At 48.7% G+C, this 21,267-nt stretch overlaps 1 protein-coding gene across 2 annotated transcripts in view; it reads left to right on the top strand.

The window, feature by feature from the left end:
- The window catches only part of flncb (filamin C, gamma b (actin binding protein 280)), an 82,889-nt gene that overhangs the window by 42,188 nt on the left and 19,434 nt on the right, over positions 1-21,267 (top strand). The window contains exons 21-31 of one of the 2 annotated variants that reach the window (XM_072471238.1): positions 1,067-1,664; positions 2,551-2,724; positions 3,544-3,706; positions 6,001-6,161; positions 7,050-7,217; positions 7,483-7,606; positions 10,523-10,679; positions 11,194-11,383; positions 16,519-16,542; positions 17,255-17,502; positions 19,200-19,295. In XM_072471238.1, coding sequence (XP_072327339.1) covers positions 1,067-1,664; positions 2,551-2,724; positions 3,544-3,706; positions 6,001-6,161; positions 7,050-7,217; positions 7,483-7,606; positions 10,523-10,679; positions 11,194-11,383; positions 16,519-16,542; positions 17,255-17,502; positions 19,200-19,295 — 2,103 coding nt within the window. The remainder of the gene's footprint in view (positions 1-1,066; positions 1,665-2,550; positions 2,725-3,543; positions 3,707-6,000; positions 6,162-7,049; positions 7,218-7,482; positions 7,607-10,522; positions 10,680-11,193; positions 11,384-16,518; positions 16,543-17,254; positions 17,503-19,199; positions 19,296-21,267) is intronic. The other variant, XM_072471239.1, reaches the window with a different exon arrangement.

Raw genomic sequence — 21,267 nt, 5'->3', positions numbered from 1 at the left:
TGTTGTTTATTACAAGGGAAATGTAGTGTAAAAGTAGGGAAGTTGTGGTGTGGTTGTACAAGATGTTGGTGAGACCACATCTGGAGTTCTGTGGTCACCTTATTCCAAAAAGGATATAATTGCATTAGAACGTGTTAAAATAAAGTTCACTCAACTAATTCCTGGGATGAATGGCTTATCTTTGGGCCAATGGGGCAGCACGGTGGCACAGTGGTTAGCACTGCTGCCTCATGGCGCCTTGGAAAGAGCACCCTACTTAAGCCCACTCCTCCACCCAGGTTCGATCCCGGCTCTGGGTCGCTGTCCGTGTGGAGTTTGCACATTCTCCCCGTGTTTGCGTGGGTTTCGCCCCCACAACCCAAAGATGTGCAGGGTAGGTGGAAATTGCCACGCTAAAATTGCCCCTTAATTGGAAAAAATGAATTGGGTATTCTAAATTTATATTTTAAAAAATAATAATAATCTTTTGGACCTACACCTATTGGAGTTTAGAAAAGTGAGACGATCTTATTAAAGCGTGTGAGATCCTGAGGGGACTTGACATGGGTATATGCTGAGAGGATGTTTCCCTCTGTTGGGGCATCTAGAGCCAGTGTACACACTTTAAAAATGAATTTGCAATTTGAGACTGAGCTGAGGAGATTTTCTTTTTCTGAGGTTGATCCCAAGAGAGCAGTGGTGGCTGAGTCATTGAAATATAGTCCAGGCCTTAATCAGTAAAGGATTATGGGGAGGGGGGGGCACATAAAGTCGGGTTGAGGCCACAATCCGATCCAGCATGATGTTGAATGGCGGAGCAGGCTTGAAGGAGCAGCGGACTTGCTCTTAATCATGTTGTGTTCTGGCAATATAGAACTGTTTTCTTTTAAAATGAATATATAGGCGCAGAGTGCTTCAGAAGCAACTTGAGGGCTCTGGCAGGAAGCCAGGACTGTGGTGGTATTCTGACCACATCTGTGGCTCCAAGTATGTAAATAGTGAGTCCACAAAGGCATTAATGATGAGATACTCCCTCTCAACAGTGATCTTTATAGGAATTAAATGGGCAATTCTGATTCTATTTCAGGTTCGGGCCTATGGACCAGGCCTCAAAGGTGGTGTGGTTGGAAAAGCTGCTCCATTTGCCATTGATACCAAGGGTGCTGGCACTGGTGGACTTGGTCTGACTGTGGAAGGTCCTTGTGAAGCTAAGATTGAGTGCCAGGATAATGGTGATGGTTCCTGCTCCGTCTCGTACCTTCCTACGGAACCGGGCGAATATACGGTCAATATCCTGTTTGCAGAGGCTCATATCCCAGGATCCCCTTTCAAAGCTGACATCAAACCTCTCTTTGACCCCAGCAAGGTCACTGTCAGCGGCCCGGGCCTAGAGCATGGTAAAGTCGGTGAGGCGGCAACTTTCACCGTGGATTGTTCCAAGGCTGGGGAGGCTGAGCTGACCATTGAGATTATCTCCGAATCTGGTGTGAAGGCGGAGGTTCACATTCAGAACAACAGCGATGGAACCTTTGGGATCACTTATATCCCACCATTCCCCGGCATGTACACAATCACCATAAAATATGGCGGGCACGCGGTGCCCAAATTCCCAGCCCATGTCCAGGTCGATCCAGCCATCGACACTGCAGGGATGAAGGTGTTTGGACCAGGAGTTGAGCCTCGTGGTAAGGAAACAATCTGTACTTGTACCCGACTAATGTTGTCTCTTTAGATCCTGCAGGAAGAGCTCACTGTTCAGGGATGTGTCCGACTGGTCAGTTGATGCCTTGTGTTGATAATGATAGCATAAAATTAGGAGCCATGCATTAAAAGCAATTCTGTAAAAATACCAGTGTGAGATTTATTGCCCAATTTGTGAGGCTAACTTGCCAATCAGTGAGGAGTGTCCATCATTGTTCAAATAGTTGGTGAAAGGTAAGGTAGTGCATTTGGGGAATATTCAATGTCTTGGGCAATGATTGAGGAAAACTCATTCGAGGGCACCAGGATTATTATTGTGGAAGGAACCCTATTATAGGAAGGATATTGTTAAACTAGAAAGAGTGCAGAAGAGATTTACGAGGATGCTACCAGGACTTGATGATCTGAGTTATAAGGAGAGGCTGGGAAGGCTGGAACCTGAGTGTAGGAGGCTGAGGTGATCTTATCGAGGTCTATAAAATAATGAGCATATATAAGGTATAGTCCACATCTTTTCCAAAAGGTAGAGGAGTCTCAAACTAGAGGGCATAGGTTTAAGGTGAGAGAGGAGAGATACAAAAGAGACCAGAGGGGAAATTTTTTCACACTAGTGTGGTGAGCACCTGGAACGGGCTGCCAGAGGCAGTGGTAGAGGCGGGTACAATTTTGTCCTTTAAATAACAGTTAGACAGTTACATGGGTAGGCTGGGTATAGAGGGATATGGGCCAAATGTGGGCAAGTGGGACTAGCTTAGTGATAGAAACAGGGTGGTATGGACACGCTGGGCCGAAGGGCTTGTTTCCATGCTGCAAACATCTATGATTCTACGAACTAAGAACAGCCTGATCCCATCTCTGCTGATATTCCAGGGGTACTCCGGGAAGTCACCACCGAGTTCACTGTGGACTCTCGATCTCTTAACAAGACTGGCGGAAGCCACATCAAGGTTCGTATTGCCAACCCATCTGGAGCCAAGACTGACAGTTACATCAAGGACAATGGCGATGGGACATATCGTGTGGAGTACACTGCCTATGAAGATGGTTAGTGGCCATGGGGCTTCTTCATTAAGTTTTCTCTTCATCCAGTTTTTAAAATTTGTTTATGGGGCGTGAGGATAACCTGGCAAGGTCAGTATTTATTGCAGCCACCGTATTGGTTCCCAGGCAAGTAGGCATCCCAATCCCTGTCTATCTGATGCTCATTCCATGGTGAGGTAACTCCTGCTCCTGATCAACACCAGCTGTCACAAATTATTTTTGACCTTGAGGGAAAAATTGGACTTTCTGGACAGATTATTTGATTTCCATCAAAATAAAACCCCGAGGCACCGTGCAGGCCGACTATTTCCTTCACTCGGTCATTCAGAGTTTGCTGTTGAAACCCACAACCTGTTACTGCCCTCCCCTGCCTCCTGTATCGGGTTGCTGATTTCCTCTGTCCTGCTCCCATCAGGAAACCGAGTGAAAGGCACTGGGATTCTGCTTGACCCTGAAAGCAGTCGTAATAGGACCTCAAAGAAATGATGAGCAGAGTCCTTATACGTGATCCCTGACCTGCTCCGAGTTCCTGACGAAAGGGCATTTCCCAATTCTGCCCCCCCCCCCTTCCCCCCCAAAGTCCTTCATGCTCCTAATGGAGCAGCAATTGTGTTTGTTGTCATGGGGCAGGATGAGAGGCCCTTCCATGGTAGGGTCTTAATGTACAACTTTCGGAAGCCAGGGTGTGACCAACAAAGATGCCCATGTTGGTTTACACGTGGCCCCTGAAGTGGGCAGCTGCTGTCACTCCACCAAGGCAGCAACACTGAAATGTGGATTTCCGCTGTGGGTCATCATTCCATATTGTTCATTTTCTTTCAGGAGTGCATGTGATTGAAGTGCTGTATGATGACGTCCCACTCTCCAAGAGTCCATTCAGAGTAGGAGTCACGGAAGGATGCGATCCGACCCGCGTTCGGGCCTATGGGCCAGGCCTGGAGGGAGGCCTCGTCAATAAACCCAACCGATTTACGGTGGAAACCAGGTGAGGTGCAGCCCGAGCACTTGGGTAAAGAACCCAAATCATCAGCTAGCACACAACGAGAAAGGTATACTGAGGCACCTATGTACACCGCTCCTATCATAGAGTCCAGCCACTCATTTAGTCTCCCGACGGAGGTCTGTATCATGTTTTTGATCTCCAAAAGGAATCCAGGAAACGTGCCAATTATACACTGTTATGGGCCAGGGTTTAGAGAACCCCAAGTGTATCATGGAGTTCACCTGACCCACAACTTTTAATAGATTGTGGTATGGGGAGCACATGGCCCACTCTACAGGTGTGGTACAGCAGAAATGGAAAAATATTTTTTAAAGCAAAACCATGTTTATTCTATGAACTCAAGTTAACCTTTTTAAAACATAGTGAACATCTTAGCAACCATTAATTCAAATACAACCCCCAAAGAATACAACACTAAGTAAACCTTTAAGCTTTCCTTTTTAACATCCATACGACTTAAAAACAAGACCCTTATCAGAAGCACATCAGGTTAAAGTCACTACTGTTATTAGTTTTAAATCACCAGGATAGATTTACAGTCTTTATATTACAGCGAGAGATTCATACACCTTCTGGCTGTGACTGCAGCTATCCAGCTCTGAAAACGAAACTAAAACACACCCTGCAGCCTGCTCAAAAACGAAAGTAAAAAGCTGACAAGACAGCCCAGCTCCACCCACTCTCTGACATCACTGCAGGAGTAAACACCCATTTCTTAAAGATACTCTCACTACAGATATTTATATACACACCCATTTATAAACACCCATTTTTTAAAGGTACTCTCACATGACAAATACCCACTTGCTCATCTCCACAATCCAGCTCTGGCCATTTCCCCCACCTCCATTGACCATCCCAGGAACTATTGTTTCATGTACAGGTGGGACTCTTGGCGTGCACTGATCCCATGAACCACTAACACCATTTGTCTATCTCCTGTCTGAAAGCTAAATCCTTTGTAACTCAATGCCATTTGCAGTTTCCAGATCTACAGTTGCCCTCTATAGCAGTGTCTTTCGAACTTTTTATCCTGGGACCTGCTTTTGCTGACCTTTGCGACCCATTCTGACCTTGAGACACGCAAACGTTCGCTTACCTTTAATGTGAAAGGGGTGCCTGCTTGGTCCTCACAATCTCACTTGAATTGGGTTCGAAGGAAGAGAGGGCAATGCACATATCAGGTGCAGAGTTCAGCCAGTTCCTTTGTGCCTTCTTCATCTTTATGAAAACAGAAAATCCAACCTTGCACATGTAAGTCATCGTGAAGGGCAATAGCAACAAAATGCTTGTTTTGCTCAGCACTGGATACTCCTGGGAGATGCTACTCCAGAATGCTGCCAGCCTTATGGGCTTTTGACATGCTTTTTATGTGGTATTACAGGTCATCTATAGCAGTGTAGTCTTTTAATTTTGAGTCTGCTCTAAGTTAATAACTGACTCTTGGGTCTCCACCTCAAAAGGAATTTTTCACCCACCTTCTTATTCATTTGCCAGTACTTCCCTGCAGATTAACATGTATGGGCTTTGCATCCCTATTTGCATTGGCACAATTGACAAACCCATACCTCAAGAAACCATCTTTATACTTCTTTGTTCCCGAGTTAAGTTTCTTCTTTGTATGTTGTTAATCAGAGGCCCTGGAGCTCTGTACAAACTAACAATAGCACTGCTCAGTCCATCCCTGAACTCTCTCTCTCCAGCAGATTTAGTTGTTGAGATCCTGTCCAATAGGTAAACTGCCTATTTGAATCTCTGGCTGTCTCCATTCATCTTCACTTACCTTGCTTGCCAGCAGCTGGAAAATTAAAGCAACACTGCTCCGTGATTTAGTACCTAAAGCACACACCTTGACACCGAGTATGCGTGCTGGCTCTGCTGCCGCTTCTGGCCAGAAGACGCCACACTGCTTCATTTACTTCCATTTAAAAAGTGGCAACACTGCCATTCTCAATGGAAAAGCCGGTAGCAGCTGTTGGGCACTTCTCCCGAGATTGGGAATGTCTCTGTGACCCTCCAGACATCCACCCGCACTTTGAAAAACCCTGTTCTATAGGATAGAGGAAACATTCTTGTGATATCTTGCCTCACTTGAGGCTGGTGAAATGAGGACCAGGGATTTCCCAGTGGAACCAGTTGGGAGGTGGAGAATGGGATTGAAAATGACTGAACCACAAGTTACGGTTGGAGTGGCTCCCAACTGTAACCAATGACTAGCTGTGTGTCCACTTGGAAAAGGGTTGAGATTGTTGCCTGACCCCTCTATCTCTGCTCAGGGGAGCAGGAACTGGAGGCCTTGGATTGGCCATCGAGGGCCCCTCCGAGGCGAAAATGTCCTGTAAGGACAACAAGGATGGGAGCTGCAGTGTGGAGTACATCCCCTTCACCCCTGGAGACTATGATGTCAACATCACGTTCGGAGGGCACTCTATTCCAGGTGAGTCGACCTGCTTTGTACTAACTCTGCATTGAGAGCCCCCAAGTCCCAGTGTCAAATTAAAGAACTCTTAATTCTGCATCCGAAACTCCATGGCCAGTCTTTATCCAGCCCTGTCTATCAATCACCCGTGCTTGTTTCCCTGCCTGGCCTCTTGGCCCATCTCTATGTAATTCTCTGCCTTCCCAAAGTGAAGTATTAAATTCCCATAGGAACGTAACTAGGAGTAGGAGTCGGTCAAATAACCCCTCCAGCCTGCCCTGTCATTCAATGTAATCATGGTTGTACTTTTATCTCAACTCCACTTGCCTGCCCATTCCTCATAAGCCTTGATCCCCTTCATGTCAACAGAAAATCTGTTGACCTTAGCCTCAAATACCATCAATGGCTCTATATCCAAAACCCGCTGGGATATAGAATTCCAAAGATTCTGAGTGAAGACATTTCTTTTATCTCCGTCCTAAATGGCAGGCCCCTTTTGTCCTGAATTGTGACCCCCAGTTTTATATTCTCCAACTAGGGGAAAAGGTCTCCCACATCCACCCTGTCAAACCCTTTGAGAATTTTAAACGTTTAGATGAGATCCCCTTTCATTCTTGCCTCCAGAGAATAGTTCCATTCCATTCAATCTGTGCTCATGGGTCAGTTCCCCCTCTCATCCTAGGAACCAATCTGGAGAATCTCGTATATCCTCCCTTGGGTAAGGGGACCAAAACTGTACACTGTACTCCAGCTATAATCTCATCAAAGTCTTGCATAATTGCTGTTGGTATAAAGCAGCCACCAAGAGTGTCTTCGCTCAGGAGAAATGTGCGTTGGGATTGTGTGCAGGATGTGAGGCGTGACCCAGACAAGGTGTGATGTATGTTTTTTTTTTTGTGTTGACAGGCAGTGCGTTCCGTGTGCCAGTGAAAGAGCTGGTCGATCCGAGCAAAGTGAAGTGCACGGGCCCTGGGCTGGGCACTGGGGTACGGGCACATGTACCCCAGACTTTCACCGTCGATTGCAGCAAGGCTGGCCTGGCACCCCTCCAGGTTCTGATCCTCGGGCCCACGGGTAGGTCTCTGGCTGGTCGTGCTGGACCACATGGGTGCTCTTGTGGGAGTTTCTGGCAAACAGAAGCCTGTGGATTGTGACCTGTGGTGGATGACTGGAGGTGTGGGGGGGGGGGGGGGGGTGTTGTGACTTCTTGGGGAAATGCTGTGTGTGAAGAGTCGGCAGCTATTGGTGGTTTATTACCAAACTGATGGGTCAGGTGGTAAAAGTGGACGGATTGGTTGATTGATGAATGAACTGTGATTCCTTCCTATGTCTGTTCCAGGTGTATCCGAGCCTGCAAAGGTCATCAATAATGGAGATGGGACGCACACTGTTCACTACACGCCCGCCACGGACGGTCCCTTCACTATCTCCGTCAAATACGCAGAACAGGAGGTTCCTCGCAGGTGAACACTGGAAACCTCGAGATAAACCTTTTTTTAAATCACCAGTTGGGTCCCAGCTGGAGTACTGTGTCCAATTCTGGGCACCACACTGTAGGAAGGACGTCAAGGCTGGGGAGAGGGTGCAGGAGAGACTTGCTGGAATGGTAATACAAAAGCAAAGTACTATGGATGGTGAAATACTTTTTTTAAAAAAAATGCTAGGAATACTCTGCAGGTCTGGCAGCATCTGTGGAAAGAGAAACCGAGTTATTGTTTTAGAACATAGAATCGAATTTACAGTGCAGAAGGAGGCCATTCGGCCCATTAAGTTCTGCATCAGCCCTTGGAAAGAGCGCCACCCACCTAAGCCCCACACCTCCACCCTATCCCCGTAACCCCACCCAACATTTATGGACACTAAGGGCAATTTAGCATGGCCAATCCACCTAACCTGCACATCTTTGGACTGTGGGAGGAAACCCACGCAGACACGGGAGAAAGTGCGGACTCCACACAGACAGCGACCCAAGCTGGTAATGGAACCTGGGATTCTGGTGCTGTGACGCAATCGTGCTAACCACTTTGCTACATGCTGCCCCGAGAAGGAGGCCATTTGGCCCATCAAGTCTGCACCAGCCCTTAGAAACAGTACCCCACCCAAATCCACACCTCCACCCCATCCCAGTAACCCCACCTACCCTTTTTGGACACCAAGGGCAATTTATCACAGCCAATCCACCTAACTTGCACATCTTTGGACTGTGGGAAGAAACCGGAGCACCCGGAGGAAACCCACACAGACACGAGGGGAACATGCAGATTCCACACAGACAGTGATCCAAACCAGGAATCGAACCCGGGACCCTGGAGCTGTGAAACAACCGTGCTAACCACTGTGCTCCCTTGCTGTCTACTGTTTTAAGTAGATGATCTTTTGTAGTGATCGCAAAGGTTAACACTTCCTCTCTCCACAAATCCTCCAAAGCTGCTTAGTATATCTAGCATTTTCAGTGAGTTCTGGTGATTATCCAAGAATATGGTGTGCGGAACCCAGCACTCCCTCTGCAAAGCCAAGCAATGAACCCAGCACTCCCTCTGCAAAGCCAAGCAATGAACCCAGCACTCACTCTGCAAAGCCAAGCAATGAACCCAGCACTCGCTCTGCAAAGCCAAGCAATGAAAAGCAGCAAGAATGTTCCAATCTCTCCTAATCCCAGAGTTTAACATTTCAGGCTGATTCCCTTTCATCAGAATTCTGCCCATGGATCTTCCCCATCCCTCTTCATCTGTCACCAGCAACATGCTCTTCCATTCCTTGGGTATTTATTTAGCTTCCCATTAAATGCGCTTGTGCTTCTCCACCACAGTCACTGCCTGTGGTACCAAGTTCTACATTTGAACCACTGTAAAGAAATTTCTCATGGATTCCTTTTTGGATGTAACCGTGATTTATCTTGATATTTATAGTCCCTAGTTCTTTTCAGGGGAGGTCTTGTGGCACTTGTAGCGTCCCTGCCTGCGGGGCAGAAGCTCCAGCTTCAAGCTTCGTGTAGTCGGGAGGTGAGTTACTTGTTGCAGGATTCCAAGTCTCTGACCTGCTCAAGTAGCCACGGTATTTATGTGGCTAGTTCAGTTTCTAATCACTGGTAATCCCCAGGATGCTGTTAGTGGGGCATTCAGTGATTGTAATGCCATTGAATGTCAAGAGGAGATGGTTGATGTCTCACCTTGTTGAAGATGGTCATTGCCTGGCACTTGTGTGGCATGAATTGTACTTGGCAGCCCAAGCCTGGATATTGCCCAGGTATTGCTGTGTTTGGACATGGGCTGTTTCAGTATCTGAGGAGTCTGGAATGGTAGTGAACATCCCCACGTCTGACCTTATGACGGAACGAAGGTCATTGATGAAGCAGCTGAAGATGGTTGGGCCTAGGGCACTACCCCAAGGAACTCCTGTACTGAATGTCCTGGAACGGAGATGATTGACCTCCAACAACCATCACCATCTTCCTTTAGTGCCAGTATGACTCCGACTAGCTAGGTTTATCCTGATTCCCATCAACCCAGTTTTGCTAGGGTTCCTTGATGCCACACTCTGTCAAATGCTGCCTTGATGTTGGGGGCAGTCACTCTCTGAAGAAGGAGGGTGAGTTCTATTCAATCACACTTACTTTTTATAATCTTGAAGGCCTCTATCATGCCACCCTGTTTACTAGAGAAAAGATCCCCAGTCTGTTTTTCCTAGTGGGTATATCATTCTAGTAAATTGTTTTCGCACCCTCTCTTCCTTGTATCCTTTTATAATACGGAGACCAGAACTGTTCACAGTACTCAAAGTCTGAGCTAACCAGGGTTTTATGTAAATCTGTATAACTACTTCTGTGCTTTTCAACTCTCTTCCTCTTGAAATGAACCCAGTGCTTGATTTATTTTCAATGGTCTTATTAGCGTTGATGTTTTAGTGATTTCTGCATCCATACACTCCCCTCTTCCGCCTCCTGCATTTAGACAGTCATTGTCCAAAGAACATGTGACCTCTTTATTCTTCCTCCCAAAGTGTGCCATCTCACTTATAACGGATGCCCTGTATACCTGTGCCCAGGTCATTAAAAAATATATCAAAGGGCAACGGTCCTAATTCCAACCCCTGGCACTCAGCTCTCCCTCTGGAATGAAAAGGAACTGTTACCACTACTCTCTGATTTTCGTCCCTTAGCCAATACTGTATCCACACTGTCACCGTCCCTTTTCAAACTCTCAAGCTTCAATTTTACTACAAGATCCAATTAAGTGGTCCATGTACACACCAACCCCATCAGTCCTCTTCATCAAAGAACCGGATACAATTAGTTAAGCATGATATGCCTTTCTGTGCCACGCTTTAATTTATTAACACTTATTTACCAAATGCCAATTACATTTTTGCTCACTTCTCAGTCCCTTCAAGATCAAGGTTCTGCCAACCCACGATGCCAGCAAGGTGCGAGCAAGTGGGCCTGGGCTCAATGCCTCTGGAGTGCCAGCTAGTCTCCCAGTTGAGTTCACCATCGATGCCAGGGATGCTGGAGAAGGACTGCTCACTGTGCAGATCATTGTAAGTCTGGCTCACGCCTCCTACTCTTGTGTCTAGATCAAAACCTGCCCCTTCCCCACGGAGTGACCGCTTAATCTCATGTCCTCAGCGCTGCTGAACTAATGGGTCAGTTCCCATCAGCCATTGGTGTTTAATGCTACAGTATAAACGGGCGGCGTGCTAGGGCCATGTTATTAGGCCCATGTTGCCGGGCTCACTGAAGTTTGGTGTGACCTCAGTCAGCGGCGCAAACTCTCTTGACTGCCTCTTGCGATTGGCCTGGTAACGGCTGTTCATTCAGCTGGAGCCCTTAACCTGACCAAGACTATCATTTGATGCTAAATTATAATGAGTTGGATCATTGAACCTGGGTAATCTGGTTATAGAAAGTTTGATGTCTCTGTCATTGACTGAGGCTCCTCCTAGAATTTTGGGTGAAGGTGGACACATGGGTTCATGTAAAGTTTAGATCCAAATAGGTTGTGGCCCATTACATCTGCATTTTGATGTCCATAACATTGATTCATCCTTTCAGGATCCAGAGGGGAAACCAAAAAAGGCAAATATCCGCGATAATGGAGATGGGACGTACACTGTGTCCTACCTTCCAGATATGACTGGACACTACACCATCACCATCAAGTATGGTGGAGATGAAATCCCCTACTCACCATACCGAATCCACGCTATACCAACTGGAGATGCTAGCAAATGTCTGGTAACAGGTATGATCCGTGCTTAGCTCCATCTGAACTGGGAGGGGTTGAAATGAATGAATTTTGCCCAGTTGGGGCTCCTCGCTGGGGTACAGAGAGTTGAGCCTGGCAATCTAGAACATAGAACATAGAAAAATACAGCACAGAACAGGCCCTTCGGCCCACGATGTTGTGCCGAACCTTTGCCCTAGATTAATCATAGATTATCATTAAATTTACAGTGCAGAAGGAGGCCATTCGGCCCATTGAGTCTGCACCGGCTCTTGGAAAGAGCACCCTACCCAAAGTCAACACCTCCACCCAACACTAAGGGCAATTTTGGACACTAAGGGCAATTTTAGCATGGCCAATCCACCTAACCCGCACATCTTTGGACTGTGGGAGGAAACCGGAGCACCCGGAGGAAACCCACGCAGACACGGGGAGGATGTGCAGACTCCACACAGTGACCCAAGCCGGAATCGAACCTGGGACCCTGGAGCTGTGAAGCAATTGTGCTATCCACAATGCTACCGTGCTGCCCTTGAGAACAAATAAATCTACACTATATCATTTTACCGTAATCCATGTACCTATCCAATAGCTGCTTGAAGGTCCCTAATGTTTCCGACTCAACTACGTCCACAGGCAGTGCATTCCATGCCCCCACTACTCTCTGGGTAAAGAACCTACCTCTGACATCCCCCCTATATCTTCCACCATTCACCTTAAATTTATGTCCCCTTGTAATGGTTTGTTCCACCCGGGGACTGTCTACTCTATCTATTCCCCTGATCATCTTATAAACCTCTATCAAGTTGCCCCTTCTCCGTTTTAATGAGAAAAGGCCTAGCACCCTCAACCTTTCCTCGTAAGACCTACTCTCCATTCCAGGCAACATCCTGGTAAATCTCCTTTGCACCTTTTCCAAAACTTCCACATCCTTCCTAAAATGAGGCGACCAGAACTGTACACAGTACTCCAAATGTGGCCTTACCAATGTTTTGTACAGCTGCATAATCACCTCACGGCTCTTAAATTCAATCCCTCTGTTAATGAACGCTAGCACACCATAGGCCTTCTTCACAGCTCTATCCACTTGAGTGGCAACTTTCAAAGATGTATGAACGTAGACCCCAAGATCTCTGCTCCTCCACATTGACAAGAACTCTACTGTTAACCCTGTATTCCGCATTCATATTTGTCCTTCCAAAATGGACAACCTCACACTTTTCAGGGTTAAACTCCATCCGCCACTTCTCAGCCCAGCTCTGCATCCTATCTATGTCTCTTTGCAACCGACAACAGCCCTCCTCACTATCCACAACTCCACCAATCTTCGTATCATCTGCAAATTTACTGACCCACCCTTCAACTCCAATCCAATCCATTCCAAACTCCCTTATCCAAGTCATTTATGAAAATCACAAACAGCAGAGGACCCAGAACTGATCCCTGTGGTATGCCACTGGTAACTGGGATCCAGGCTGAATATTTGCTATCTACCACCACTCTCTGACTTCTATCGGTTAGCCAGTTCGTCATCCAACTGGCCAAATTTCCCACTATCCCATGCCTCCTTACTTTCTGCAGAAGTCTACCATGGGGAACTTTATCAAATGCCTTACTAAAATCCATGTACACTACATCCACTGCTTTTACCTTCATCCACATGCTTGGTCACCTCCTCAAAGAATTCAATAAGACTTGTAAGGCAAGACCTACCCCTCACAAATCCGTGCTGACTATCCCTAATCAAGCAGTGCCTTTCCAGATGCTCAGAAATCCTATCCTTCAGTACCCTTTCCATGACTTTGCCTACCACCGAAGTAAGACTAACTGACCTGTAATTCCCAGGGTTATCCCTATTCCCTTTTTTGAACAGGGGCACAACATTCTCCACTCTCCAATCCCCTGGTACCACCCCTGTTGACAGTGAGGACGAAAAGATCATTGCCAACGGCTCTGCAATTTCATCTCTTGCTTCCCATAGAATCCTTGGATATATCCCGTCAGGCCCGGGGGACTTGTCTATCCTCAAGTTTTTCAAAATGCCCAACACATCTTCCTTCCTAACAAGTATTTCCTCGAGCTTACCAGTCTGTTTCACACTGTCCTCTCCAACAATATCGCCCCTCATTTGTAAATACAGAACAAAAGTACTCGTTCAAGACCTCTCCTATCTCTTCAGACTCCATACACAATCTCCCGCTACTGTCCTTGATCTGACCTACCCTCGCTCTAGTCATTCTCATATTTCTCACATGTGTAAAAGGCCTTGGGGTTTTCCTTGATCCTACCCGCCAAAGATTGTTCATGCCCTCTCTTAGCTCTCCTAATCCCTTTCTTTAGTTCCCTCCTGGCTATCTTGTATCCCTCCAACGCCCTGTCTGAACCTTGTTTCCTCAGCCTTACATAAGTCTCCTTTTTCCTCTTAACAAGACATTCAACCTCTCTTGTCAACCATGGTTCCCTCACTCGACCATCTCTTCCCTGCCTGACAGGGACATACATATCAAGGACACGTAGTACCTGTTCCTTGAACAAGTTCCACATTTCACTTGTGTCCTTCCCTGACAGCCTATGTTCCCAACTTATGCACTTCAATTCTTATCTGACAACATCTTATTTACCCTTCCCCCAATTGTAAACCTTGCCCTGTTGCACGCACCTATCCCTCTCCATTACTAAAGTGAAAGTCACAGAATTGTGGTCACTATCTCCAAAATGCTCCCCCACTAACAAATCTATCACTTGCCCTGGTTCATTACCAAGTACTAAATCCAATATTGCCCCTCCTCTGGTCGGACAATCTACATACTGTTAGAAAAGCTTCCTGGACACACTGCACAAACACCACCCCATCCAAACTATTTGATCTAAAGAGTTTCCACTCAATGTTTGGGAAGTTAAAGTCACCCATGACTACTACACTGACTTCTGCACCTTTCCAAAATCTGTTTCCCAATCTGATCCTCCACATCTCTGCTACTATTGGGGGGCCTATAGAAAATCCTAACAAGGTGACTGCTCCTTTCCTATTTCTGACTTCAACCCATACTTCCTCAGTAGGCAGATACTCCTCGAACTGCCTTTCTGCAGCTGTTATACTATCTCTAATTAACTGCCACACCCCCACCTCTTTTACCACCCTCCCTAATCTTATTGAAACATCTATAACCAGGGACTTCCAACAACCATTTCTGCCCCTCTTCTATCCAAGTTTCCGTGATGGCCACCACATCGTTGTCCCAAGTACAGATCCATGCAATAAGTTCATCCACCTTATTCCTGATGCTTCTTGCGTTGAAGTATACACACTTCGACCCATCTCCGTGCCTGCAAGTACTCTCCTTTGTCAGTGTTCCCTTCCCCACTGCCTCACTACATGCTTTGGCGTCCTGAATATCGGCTACCTTAGTTGCTGGACTACAAATCCGGTTCCCATTCCCCTGCCAAATTAGTTGAAACCCTCCCGAAGAGTACTAGAAAATCTCCCTCCCAGGATATTGGTGCCCCTCTGGTTCAGATGCAACCCAGCCTGCTTGTACAGGTCCCACCTTCCCCAGAATGCGCTTGAATTATCCAAATACCTAAAGCCCTCCCTCCTACACCATTCCTGCAGCCACGTTCAACTGCACTCTCCCTATTCCTAACCTCACTATCACGTGGCACCGGCAACAAACCAGAGATGACAACTCTGTCTGTCCTGGCTTTTAACTTCCAGCCTAACTCCCTAAACTAATTTATTACCTCCACACCCCTTTTCCTACCTATGTCGTTGGTACCAATGTGCACCACGACTTCTGGCTGCTCCCCCTCCCCCTTAAGAATCCTGAAGACACGATCCAAGACATCCCTGGCCCTGGCACTTGCCTTCCGGGAGTCTCGCTTGCGACCACAAAATCTCCTATCTATTCCCCTAACCATTGAATCTCCTACAACTATTGTTTTTCTACTCTTCCCCCCTTCCCCTCTGAGCCCCAGAGCCAGACTCCGTGCCAGAGATCTGGCCGCTAGGGCCTTCCCCTGGTAGGTCATTCCTCCTCCTTCCCCCCCCCCCCCCCCCCCTCATTCCTCCTCCTCCCCCCCCCCCCCCCCCCCCCCCCCCCCACACAAACAGCATCCAAAACGGTATACTTGTTTTGAAGGGGAACGGCCACGAGGGATCCCTGCACTGTCTGCCTGTTTGTTTTTTTTTCCCCCCTGACTGTAACCCAGCTATTCTTGTCCTGTACCTTGGGTGTGGTTACCTCCCTGTAACTCTTCTCTATAACCCCCTCTGCCTCCCGGATGATCCGAAGTTCATCCAGCTTCAGCTCCAGTTCCCTCGGTCTTTGAGGAGCTGGAGTTGGGTGCACTTCCCGCAGGTATAGTCAGCGGGGACACCGGTGGTATCCCTCACCATCCACATCCTACCGGAGGAGCATGCAACTGGCCTAGCCTCCATCCTCTCTTACCTTACAGAATATAGCTGCCCTGTGGACCAACTGGACCTCTGTCCTCCGACTCCGTTCCCAGTCAGCTGCACTCTCTGTAAACCCCTGGCTCTCGTCTCACTCTTTGCGGAAATGTAGGAAACAAAATGAAAGGAGCACCTTACTCCCTCCTCGCCTAACTCCCTCAGTCACCAAACTCTCACTATAGCACTCAAATGCACCAAATTCAGCACTCCGCACTCTGCTGCAGAAAACTGGAGGGAAATTTGGAAAAGAGTTCCAGGTGGATTCCAAGGGAATTTCGGGTTCTCTGGCGAAGATGCAATCTGTGTGTGCGTGCGTGCGTCCTACATTGCTGGCCAACAGTGGGGCGGGTGGAGCTGTTGGAGGGGGCTTTGGGGATCCCTGGGGAAGTGCCACTTGTCCGTTATCAATCCTCTGTCTCCCACCTCCGAAGAATTATAGAATCCGGATTTGATGATTCATTCCCAACCTCTTGAGATATCTCTGCCCATTTCTCCACAGGAGACATTCCCACAACCTTGTAGTGTGTAGGCATCAACCAGTGTCCCAACAGCCGAAAGGCGGTTTGTTCTAAGAATCCAGGGATTTATTTTAACCTTCTCTGTGTCCTGCAAGTGTTGCTGACGTGGATTAATCTCTTTGTATTTTGAGTTTATGGGTGACTGTTTCTAACCGGCTATTCTGCTCTCCCCCTCCCCACAGTGTCCATCGGCGGACATGGACTAGGTGAGTGACCGTCCACCAAACTCGCTCCTTCCATCCACGCGCGTTCTGTCTCTAACCCGGGAAAGGATTAGCTCCCCTGCACTGTCCCCTTCCCCTCATACAGACCCCTTCCCAGGGGCCACTGGACAGCGATCGAGAGCTGTAATAACAACATGCAATGCTGGGGATGCTCCGTAAGTCTGGCAGCGTCTGTGGAGAGAGAAAGAGAGTTCTTGTTTTACGTCAATTACCTTTATCAGAACCTGTTTGCCCCTCTGCAAATGCCACTTGACTTGCTGCGTATTTCGAGCACCGTTTATTTCCAGTCTCCAGCATTTTGCAGGTGCTTTGCTTTGGGGACAGGAACAGGAAAGCTGGCTGATTTACCCACTCTGTGACCCAGTTGAAGGGACCCAGGGAATGGAGCTGGGCCTCCAGTATTTGCTGCCCTTTGACCTCTGTGACCACATCCCACTGCCCTTTGACCTCCCTGGCTATGTCTCACTCCTATGCTGAACACCTGGTTTGTTGTACGTGTCCTGTGCTGGGAAACGGAACAGCTCCCCCTAAAGCTGCCCTGTCCCACTCCCCATCTGCAATTGTTTTAAACCTCATTGCCGACACTCTGTGGGTTCTAACTAGTGACAGGGGTGCAACCAGTAGTACCCGATCCAGTACAGTGCTCAGGCTGAACCATACCACCCCTTGGCTGTGATGTCTGATCCATTTCCAGGGGCGGGACTTGGTCCAACCATCCAGATCGGCCAGAAGACGGTCATCACCGTGGACGCGAAGGCTGCTGGCAAAGGGAAGGTCACCTGCAAGGTTTCAACCCCAGATGGAGCTGAACTGGATGTTGACGTGGTCGAGAATCGAGATGGGACATTTGACATTTACTACACAGCACCAGAACCTGGCAAATACGTCATCACCATCCGCTTTGGCGGAGAACTCATACCCAATAGCCCCTTCCATGTGGTGGTGAGTGCTGCCAACTGAACAATGCCATGACATTAAAACAGAACATGCCGGAAATACTCAGCAACTGTGGAAAGAAACACGAGTTAATGTTTCAGATCTGACCTTTCGTCAGAACTGGGGAAACGGTGCTGCTCCCTATCTTTCGATTGAGCACTTTACAGCTTTCTGGATTCGACATTTGAGGTCACCAATGTTGGGCCGTAATCTGTGCTCCCATTTTGTTTCCGTCCCTTTTGCTGCCTTATTTCAGTCGGCAGTGCACCTGCTCTCTGCACAGCTTTTTGTTTCTTTGTTTCTTTTCTTGTTCCCTCACCATTTCCTCGGGCCCCTGTAAGACTAATGCTTCCGCCGGTGTTCATTCTCTCCTGTCTGCCATCCCATCACGCACACCTTGCCCTTGTGCCACCATCTGCTTGCTCAAAACCTCGATTAGATCGCTAACGTTCCCCAAGGTCACAGACCGGCAGCATTAACGGTTTCTTTCCACAGATGTTGCCATAAACCTGCTGAGTGCTTCCAGCATTTGCTGCTTCTGTTCTAGATTTCCAGCATCTGCTGTATTTTGCTTGTTGATTTAATGCCAGGACTCTGAGCAGATCTTCACATTTCATATCATTAGAATGTAATTATCATACTTTTAGCATTTCGCTACCGTGCTGAGAATATGATGGATGTATAATTATCCCGGGTACAGATTTATAGGGGGTGTAGGAACGCAGAGGTGTAGGCGGAGGGGTGGCAGGCTGAGTTGAGAAGACGGCGCTTCTATTTTTTTATATATACATAGATGGATAGGGCACAAACGCTGGACTAAATCTCAGCCGGAGCATTGTGCCCAGTTCTGGTCACCGCATTTTAGGAAGAACGTCAGGGCCTCTGTGAGGATCGAGAAGCCATTTGCTGGAATAATGGGAGCTGGGATGAGGGACCTCAGTTACTCGGAGAGGCTGAAGATTCTGGGATAGTTCTCCATTTACAGTGGAGGTGCTTAAGCAGAGATTTGATGGAGGTGTTCAAAATCATACCGGGTCATATGAGTAAGGAGAGGCTCTTTCCAGTGGACAGTAGCTAGAGAACCAATTTCAAGTAACTGGCAAAGTACCAGAGATTAGATTAATTTCTTTTACACAACAAGTTGTTAGATCCTGGTTTCAAGTTGAGGGGCGCAAGTTCCAGATTTGCATTATTCCTTTTGTGTGAAGAGATGCTTCCTGACATTGATTCTGGAAAGGCCTAGCCTCTAATGTAAGGTCATGCCCCCTTCGTCTGGGCTTGTTTAACCAAAGATCTGTACAACTGAAGCATAACGTCCTTCCCCTGTCACTGCTGAACCCTTGATCATTTTTCAAGCTGTTTAATGATCCAAACCTCTTGAACACTCAAATTGCTTGTGATCAATCTGCGTGTTTGAGACTGAGGGACACATCAGGCTGCTAGGTCACGCCTTATGAATTGCACATTGAAAAACTGAATAGGGAATTTGTGGTACACGGGGATGCAGAAATTCTGACTAGAGTAGTAATGAGAGCAGAGGGACACAATGGATGACAGCCATGATCATGCTCTGAGCTGCCCCTCCTGTAGTTCACTGTGCTTTCTGTCTCCCTTTCGGAATGGATCTTTTTACCGATGCTGGTTTTTAGGAGGTTGTGCGTCGGAAACATTGTGTTTAACCTATAGCTTGCTTCCCATCACAGGCCTGTGACGCCATTCCCACCATTGAGGAGCCTTACGATACGTTGCAGCTACGTCAGCCCTACATGCCTTCCCCTGCTGGTTATCCAACACACTGGGTATAAAATTCAACCACCAACTTTGAGCAGGCTTTCCTTTCTCTTCCTCTTTGATTTACTCTCCTCGCTTCTTTCTCTCCTATTTTTCCTCTCTCTCTCTCTCTCTCTCCCCTCTTTCTTTTCTCTCTTTTCTTTCTCTCTTTTCTTTCTCTCTCATTCTCGCTCGCTCTCATTCGCTCGCTCTCATTCGCTCGCTCTCATTCGCTCGCTCTCATTCGCTCGCTCTCATTCGCGCTCGCTCTCATTCGCGCTCGCTCTCATTCGCGCTCGCTCTCATTCGCGCTCGCTCTCATTCGCGCTCGCTCTCATTCGCGCTCGCTCTCATTCGCGCTCGCTCTCATTCGCGCTCGCTCTCATTCGCGCTCGCTCTCATTCGCGCTCGCTCTCATTCGCGCTCGCTCTCATTCGCGCTCGCTCTCATTCGCGCTCGCTCTCATTCGCGCTCGCTCTCATTCGCGCTCGCTCTCATTCGCGCTCGCTCTCATTCGCGCTCGCTCTCATTCGCGCTCGCTCTCATTCGCGCTCGCTCTCATTCGCGCTCGCTCTCATTCGCGCTCGCTCTCATTCGCGCTCGCTCTCATTCGCGCTCGCTCTCATTCGCGCTCGCTCTCATTCGCGCTCGCTCTCATTCGCGCTCGCTCTCATTCGCGCTCGCTCTCATTCGCGCTCGCTCTCATTCGCGCTCTCTCTCATTCGCGCGCTCTCTCATTCGCGCGCTCTCTCATTCGCGCGCTCTCTCATTCGCGCGCGCTCTCATTCGCGCGCGCTCTCATTCGCGCGCGCTCTCATTCGCGCGCTCTCTCATTCGCGCGCTCTCTCATTCGCGCGCTCTCTCATTCGCGCGCTCTCTCATTCGCGCGCTCTCTCATTCGCGCGCTCTCTCATTCGCGCGCTCTCTCATTCGCGCGCTCTCTCATTCGCGCGCTCTCTCATTCGCGCGCTCTCTCATTCGCGCGCTCTCTCATTCGCGCGCTCTCTCATTCGCGCGCTCTCTCATTCGCGCGCTCTCTCATTCGCGCGCTCTCTCATTCGCGCGCTCTCTCATTCGCGCGCTCTCTCATTCGCGCGCTCTCTCATTCGCGCGCTCTCTCATTCGCGCGCTCTCTCATTCGCGCGCTCTCTCATTCGCGCGCTCTCTCATTCGCGCGCTCTCTCATTCGCGCGCTCTCTCATTCGCGCGCTCTCTCATTCGCGCGCTCTCTCATTCGCGCGCTCTCTCATTCGCGCGCTCTCTCATTCGCGCGCGCTCTCATTCGCGCGCGCTCTCATTCGCGCGCTCTCTCATTTGCGCGCTCTCTCATTCGCGCGCGCTCTCATTCGCGCGCGCTCTCATTCGCGCGCGCTCTCATTCGCGCGCTCTCTCATTCGCGCGCTCTCTCATTCGCGCGCTCTCTCATTCGCGCGCTCTCTCATTCGCGCGCTCTCTCATTCGCGCGCTCTCTCATTCGCGCGCTCTCTCATTCGCGCGCTCTCTCATTCGCGCGCTCTCTCATTCGCGCGCTCTCTCATTCGCGCGCTCTCTCATTCGCGCGCTCTCTCATTCGCGCGCTCTCTCATTCGCGCGCTCTCTCATTCGCGCGCTCTCTCATTCGCGCGCTCTCTCATTCGCGCGCTCTCTCATTCGCGCGCTCTCTCATTCGCGCGCTCTCTCATTCGCGCGCTCTCTCATTCGCGCGCTCTCTCATTCGCGCTCTCTCACATTCGCGCTCTCTCACATTCGCGCTCTCTCATTCGCGCTCTCTCATTCGCGCTCTCTCATTCGCGCTCTCTCATTCGCGCTCTCTCATTCGCGCTCTCTCATTCGCGCTCTCTCATTCGCGCTCTCTCATTCGCGCTCTCTCATTCGCGCTCTCTCATTCGCGCTCTCTCATTCGCGCTCTCTCATTCGCGCTCTCTCATTCGCGCTCTCTCATTCGCGCTCTCTCATTCGCGCTCTCTCATTCGCGCTCTCTCATTCGCGCTCTCTCATTCG

The sequence above is a fragment of the Scyliorhinus torazame genome, chromosome 13 (genome assembly GCF_047496885.1).
Source record: "Scyliorhinus torazame isolate Kashiwa2021f chromosome 13, sScyTor2.1, whole genome shotgun sequence".
Lineage (NCBI taxonomy): Eukaryota > Metazoa > Chordata > Chondrichthyes > Carcharhiniformes > Scyliorhinidae > Scyliorhinus > Scyliorhinus torazame.
Note: the sequence above shows the minus strand (reverse complement) of the source record. Positions and strands in the feature narration are given on the sequence as shown.